Below are 6,317 nucleotides of genomic sequence, written 5' to 3' on the forward strand. Positions count from 1 at the left end.
GGTTTAGGGCTGTTGTACATAGGGTCACTATGAGTCGCAAACAACTCAACGGCACATAACAACAACAACAACAACAACAACTTCAAAAACAATTCAGCTATTGTGTAGGGTAACGAGTCCCTCTGACAAAGTCATAAACTTCTTCCACATATATTATGTTAATATTGATTAAAAGTGTTATCCCAGACCTTATTTTATCACTTAGGATAAAAATATGGCAAATCAAAGTTTCAAGAGACTAGCAAACACTGGTTATCTATTTCTAGAGTTCTTTTTGTCTTCTAAAAATTCAGACTTAACTAGACTTCTAGCCATCCGCCAATTTTATCATCCTGGTTTCTGTAATTCCCATTTAGACAGGGATTCTAAGGGACAAGTATCAGCCTTTGCTTAATTAAATCATGAATTCCTGTCCAGGGCAAATAAATCTGGGCAATACTATCCATTATGTCCTCAGTTATAGTAACAACAGCAAATATACATTAGCATCTTAAAGGCACAGAAAAGTATTGCAGAAAGAGTATACTTTATTCTTTGTTCCAAACTCACTCTGATTTAATCTGAGTGGCCTACAGGAATAAATCAGGTAGTTGTAGTCCACTCTATATCTGGGGTCTTTCTTCAAAAGCTGTACATTGTTGGTGTTATGTGCTGTCAAGTGGCCTGCAACTCACAGTGACCCTATGTACAACAGATGTGAAGCCTGCCCTATCCTGAGCCAGTCTCACTGACTCTGACAATCCTACCCCTATTACCCCCGTTACTGTATCGATCCTGTATCTTATCCTTGGTATTCCTCTTCTACCAAGCATGATGTCCTTCTCCAAGGACTGGTCCCTTCTGGCCAAATCCCCAAAGTATGTGAGATAGAGCTTCAAAAGCCTAGCCTCCAAGGAGAAATTTGGTTTCACCCTCTCCAAAAGAAACCTATTTGTTTTCCTGGCAGTCCATGGTATCTTAAATTGTTTTTAAAATTACCTTAATGATCTTTTAGTCTCATTTTCCCAAGTTTGTCCTTGAACTAAACAGGTCATGCAAACCCACACTTCTCACTCTAAGTGTCTATCAGTTCTCAGCAACAAGGATCTTTGGGGACTACAAGGCCCAACAAATAATCAGGATGTGGTCCCCAGAACATACCTCCTGGCTGATTGACTGTGTCGGTTTCTGAAAACTGGAGACAGATTTCTGCAAACCCGGCTGCGGCTGCGACTCCGGCGGCTGAGAGGCCGTTGCACTGGAACTAGACAAGGCAGAATAAGCAGCTGGGGTTAGATACAGCACAGCAGGAGTTGACAGGGTGCCTCTAAATGTCACAGTCACAGTCGCTTGACTGCTCAACAGAAACAAGACCTGTTCTGGCCAGCAAAAAAAATTACTTCCCAATAGATTCTTGGGAGCTCTGGTGGCATGTTGCTGTGTTCCATCGAGTCAGAACCAACTCACAGCTGACCCTCTGGTGGGTTTTTAGAGGCAGTTCATTGCCCAGGAAGCAAATGCCCCTTCTTCTCCTACAGAGCAGCTGGTGGGATTCAAACCGCAAGGGTTTGGGACTGCAGAGCATCTTCTTGCCACTAGAACACCAGAGCTGGTGGCTTAGTGATAAATAAATGTGCCACCAATGCCAAAGGTATACTGTTCAAATCCACTAGATGCTCCACGGGAAAAAAAAAGGGGGCAATCTTCTCCTATGAGATTTACTGCCTCTGAAAACCTGCTGGGGGGTTAGCTCTGGGTCAGTTCTGACTTGAAGGTACTCAACAAAAGATTATTAGGCTGGCAAAGTCTAGTGAGAAATTAAACCAGGTTTGATGTCTACAAAGTCTCTTAACATTTTACAATACAGAGAGAGAAGTCCTCGAAGTCTTTTAGTAGTCTACTGTCTGCAAAAAAAAAAACCCACAAAGCTCACTGAAAACAAAAGGATTTGCCAGTGGAAAAACTGAGTCACTGAAAGAAGGGGACTGACTGGGTCTCTTAACTCTGACCCAAGAGCTCAGAAAAGCACAGGCTGGCTGTCTTGAAACAGAAGCAGAGTTTTTATCATCTTTTTCCTAAGCAAAAACTGTTAAGTACAGAATTCCTCATAACTCATCTTCCTGAGGAAACACCAACCCATTTTCCTATACATATGCTTTTACAAAATATTTTTTCACCATAAGTGGAGTAACCTCATGCATGTAACTGTAAATCCTTTTTTTTTTTGAAGGAAAAAAAAACCCCAAAAAACAAAAAAACCCAGAGTTTTATTTCTTTTGTTACACTTGTAAATTGCTTCTTTTTTTAAACAGAATATATCTTTTCATACACATTATCAACCCACCACTTTCTTTTAGTGAAAACAAAGTAAAAAAAAAAACTGGATTAGCGCTAACCAATTCCCATTTGATTTTTCAATTACAAATAAAACTACACTAAATATTGGTGTATTAGTATCTTTGCATACATCTGTGTAAGAATATTCAGTAATAAGTGTTTTCAGAGGAGGTTCTGGTGGCCTAGTAGTAAGAAGCTGTGCTGCATTGCCAAAGGCACACAGTTCAAATTCAGCTGCTTCACAGGAGAAGGATGGGCAATCTCCTCTCTCATGATTTCCTGTCTCTGAAAACTCGCTGGAGAGTCAGCTATGAATTGATTCAGACTTGATGCACACAACCACAACAACATGCTCTCAGAAATGGAATTACTGGATAAAAAGATACTGTCTTGAAATTTAAAAGATATTATCAAACTGCTCATCAAAAAGATCTATCAATCAATTAACCACCAACAGTATTATTTCGAGAATACAAGTGAAAAAGGTTCTGAATGAAGACTTCATTTTAACTCAGTAGCTGTCCAGCAACTTTCAACTTCCCACCAAAGGAGAATGTTCTCTACTCGAGGTGGGCAGCAATCCATTTGGCCAGAATTCCCTCAGTGCCACTGGCTTATCTGTAAGCAGAGGTCAAATGTTACACTTACTTTTCCAAGGATTACTTAACCCACGTCACTGTCCATTCATTATTACTACAAAATAAAGGCCATTGATCTACCTCTCATATCACATTCTACCTAAAATAGAAGCCTGAGATAAGAATTTCCAAACTTAATCATGGAGTCAAAACAGAGCCTTCCCCACTCCACCAGATGCCAGATACCAAGAGACATGTGGACTAGTTGCAGCAACTAACCAGCGCCTGAATTTTGCTGCATTCTCCCACCCTTCTTTCAGCTGGAAGAGCTGCTTCAAGGAGTCTGTCATTCATCAAAGGTGTTTGATATTTTCTATTTGAGTACTTGGTAATGGAAGATAAAATGACACTTTACTCTCTTCTCCCTAAAACTTTCAGTAACAGAGGTACTTCATCACTTACAATGAAATACGTAAAATTTGTTTCATTAAAGAACTCGTAATGTGTATCATTTTAGTAAAATGATAATGAAAATAATAAATGGTATCAATCGTGTTTCCACTGTGCCTGGCTCTATGCTAAGTCTCATTTTCTCTTTGCAAGAGTCAGGTTTTAAGGTCACTGAAGCAGAGAAGGAACTCATTCCCCAGGTTCCTTGGACTTCAGACTAATGTGAGAAAACAAACACATCTGTCTGATCACAAAGTTATGTTTAAGGAATTTTTAGGAAAAAATTAAAATTATTTCTAAGATTACTTCTCAGTTATCACTTAGAATCATCTGACTGAATTCTTTCCTTACTCTGCATCGGGTCTGTTTTAACACAGGGAACAGTTATATAAAAGTTGCTACCAGTTATTTCCATTTGGCAAGAAAGGACACTGATAGGCCTGCTGTATTTGGGGTCACTCTCTGGTTCACTTGCATGAGCAGTGAGGTTACAAGAGATGAGGGGGCAAGAGGATTAATGAGACCAAACCAGCTCTGTTTTCAGGCCCCAAGAGGCACACCTGGGCAGGCTTTCGTTTGCCAGTTTTCTAAGGTCCGTCCCTCGCTACTCCCTTCTTTTATGTGTACACCACTGTTTCTGGCTGGAATATAGACTTAAGAGAAGACACACAGTGAAAGGAGAATGAGGTCTGAGATTAGTGTGAGGGACTCACCCAGCATAAGAGCTCTGGAACTAGACCAGAGCCTCATGTTTTCAGCTCCACTGCACAGTTGCCACAGCAGTTGTTTTACTGCTCTAATGACAATACTGCTGCCAGACCCTGAGGCTTCTTTAAGTGCATACTGGCAGTGGGGTGAGCCTCCAGAGAGGCTGCTACACGGTGACCGTAGATAATGATGATTCTGTGTTTTTCTCTTTAAGAACTGTTTGGGGCAACAATGGCAGATTTCTCTCTCTGGAAAGTTACTGGGGTCCAAAATTAAGAAGACTTCATTTTCTTTCTTTCTTTTGAGCTCAGCTATAGAGACTACAATCAGGAATGATGTGTTTAGGCAACAACTCTACTATGGCTCTTAAAGGAACTTCACCTAGTCATTGCATGAGCGTCTCTAGTGAGGAGGCTTTCCCTAATGAGGCACAGGAGACACTGGTCACTGGGGACAAAGCTGCCCACAGAAGCTCTAGTGCATCAACTCTGAAAGCTGAGAGGGAGAAAAGCAGGGAGCAAGAAACGCCCTAAACAACAAGGAAACAGAAAGAAAAAAGAGCTTCATTTGCTATCTCCAATTTCTTTAGCTTTGCTACTGCAAGACCAACAACTGCCTTCTGCCAAAGGGATGGATGCTGGAAGCAATTTAGAGGGCACCAGCTTCCTAGTCCCATCTGCCTGCCTCTGCTGCTTACCTCTTTGGGTCTTGCTGATCCTGCTTGTTTGCCCATCCCGTTCCGTCCTTGGGTACTATAACAATGTTGGGGTCGTTTCCTTTGTTTTCTGATTTCAAGCTTGGCAGGTTTGCAGGTGGTGGCATACGCCGGGCTGTGGCAACTTTCCCGAGACTCTGTAAGCCATGTCTAGGAATAACTGTAGGAAGGGATAGAGAACAGACATCACAGAAGTTACAGAAGGAAAAAGGCCTGAAAACACAAGGGACAGTGGAAACAAATCAAAGTGTTGGGTAGTCATTTGGCGAGCTTTTCAGTGGGGACTTCAGAGGTAGCAGTATGAGTTGGTGAAACTCTGCAGAGGCTTCTATTCCACTTATGGGCAGGAGGTAGAGCTGCGTTTATAATATAGGTGAGCTCCAAGCCTAGATACCCCCATCTCATACCATAACCACCGGTCTCTAAGTTAAGACTTTACTGGCCTCTTTTAAGAAGGACTTGAGAGCATCTGCCCAGACTCAAATCAAGCCTAACAAAGGTCCTGTCCTAATGAGGTGTGGTCAAGATAAACATTTCACTAAGTTCCAGCTTACCAGACCTATGAAGCCTAAAACAACAGTAATTCTAGTACAAATTAAGTTCCGAGCAGGCTGGAAACATCCATGGCTTCAAAGAAATAGGATGGAGAAACAAAGACTGAGGGGTTTTAAGGTTCTAAAATCAGACTGATTGTGAAAGGATGATTCAGAAATTACTAAAAATTACTAAGTTACACCTAAAATTACTCAGTGACCACTCAATGTTGAAAATCCAGTTTGCACGGAATGCATCTGCTTCTGAAAACCTACTGAAGGTTGGGCTATGAGATGGTTTTGATTTGAAGATACAAAACAATACAACTATAGCTGGTTTGTATGAATCAGGATTTAAATGAGACCTACACACAGCATTTGGTTTGTATACTCTGCTTTTCTAATTCTGAAGGGACATTCTGGCTTGCTTTCACATTCCTTGGCCTGGAACTCCTCATTTAAAAGAAAATAGGAAGAACTAGATTTCCATTCTCGTCCTTACCTGAGGATCTGACTGCATCTACTGATTTTCCTTTATACTTATCAAACAGGCTGAGAGTCGAGTACTTGCTTTTCCCATCCTTGCCCTTGGTTATTTGCCCCAAACGATCGGACATTGCGATGAAATGTCATCTAGTAAGGAAATTTTTCTCGGCACCGCTCCCAATCTGCCTTTGAAATGGAAAGAAAGAGAGTGTCAATCCACCATAACACCATAACCCAGTGAATTTTATCTTCTGGGGATCATGGATCACCTTGATAATCTGATGAGAGGAGCTCTTGTCTTTTCTCTTCACAGGCAGTTTTACTTACATTTTAAAAGTGTGTTTTATAGACCCCACTTTCCTTTAAGAACTCTCACTGTGCTCTGTCTGAATTGGCCCAAACTTTATTACTATACATGGCTAGCTGGCAACAATCACACTGAAAAGAAAACTTTCAACACACAGTCTTCTCTGCAAGTCAAGCTCATATGGAAAAGTGAACGCTCATTACTTGTACATTCATATAACATCA

At 41.1% G+C, this 6,317-nt stretch overlaps 1 protein-coding gene across 1 annotated transcript in view; it reads right to left on the reverse strand.

Annotated features, from left to right (window-relative positions):
* PRRC2B (proline-rich coiled-coil 2B) overlaps nucleotides 1-5,974 on the reverse strand; it is a 76,849-nt gene extending 70,875 nt beyond the window's left edge. The window contains exons 1-3 of the mRNA XM_006892439.1: nucleotides 5,803-5,974; nucleotides 4,750-4,927; nucleotides 1,141-1,243 (exon numbers count right to left, since the gene is read on the reverse strand). Coding sequence (XP_006892501.1) covers nucleotides 1,141-1,243; nucleotides 4,750-4,927; nucleotides 5,803-5,917 — 396 coding nt within the window. The 5' untranslated portion in view covers nucleotides 5,918-5,974. The remainder of the gene's footprint in view (nucleotides 1-1,140; nucleotides 1,244-4,749; nucleotides 4,928-5,802) is intronic.
* Between the last annotated feature and the right edge of the window lie 343 nt (nucleotides 5,975-6,317).

The sequence above is a fragment of the Elephantulus edwardii genome, unplaced genomic scaffold, assembly GCF_000299155.1.
Source record: "Elephantulus edwardii isolate Elephantulus edwardi_28Jun2011 unplaced genomic scaffold, EleEdw1.0 scaffold00116, whole genome shotgun sequence".
Classification (NCBI taxonomy): Eukaryota; Metazoa; Chordata; class Mammalia; order Macroscelidea; family Macroscelididae; genus Elephantulus; species Elephantulus edwardii.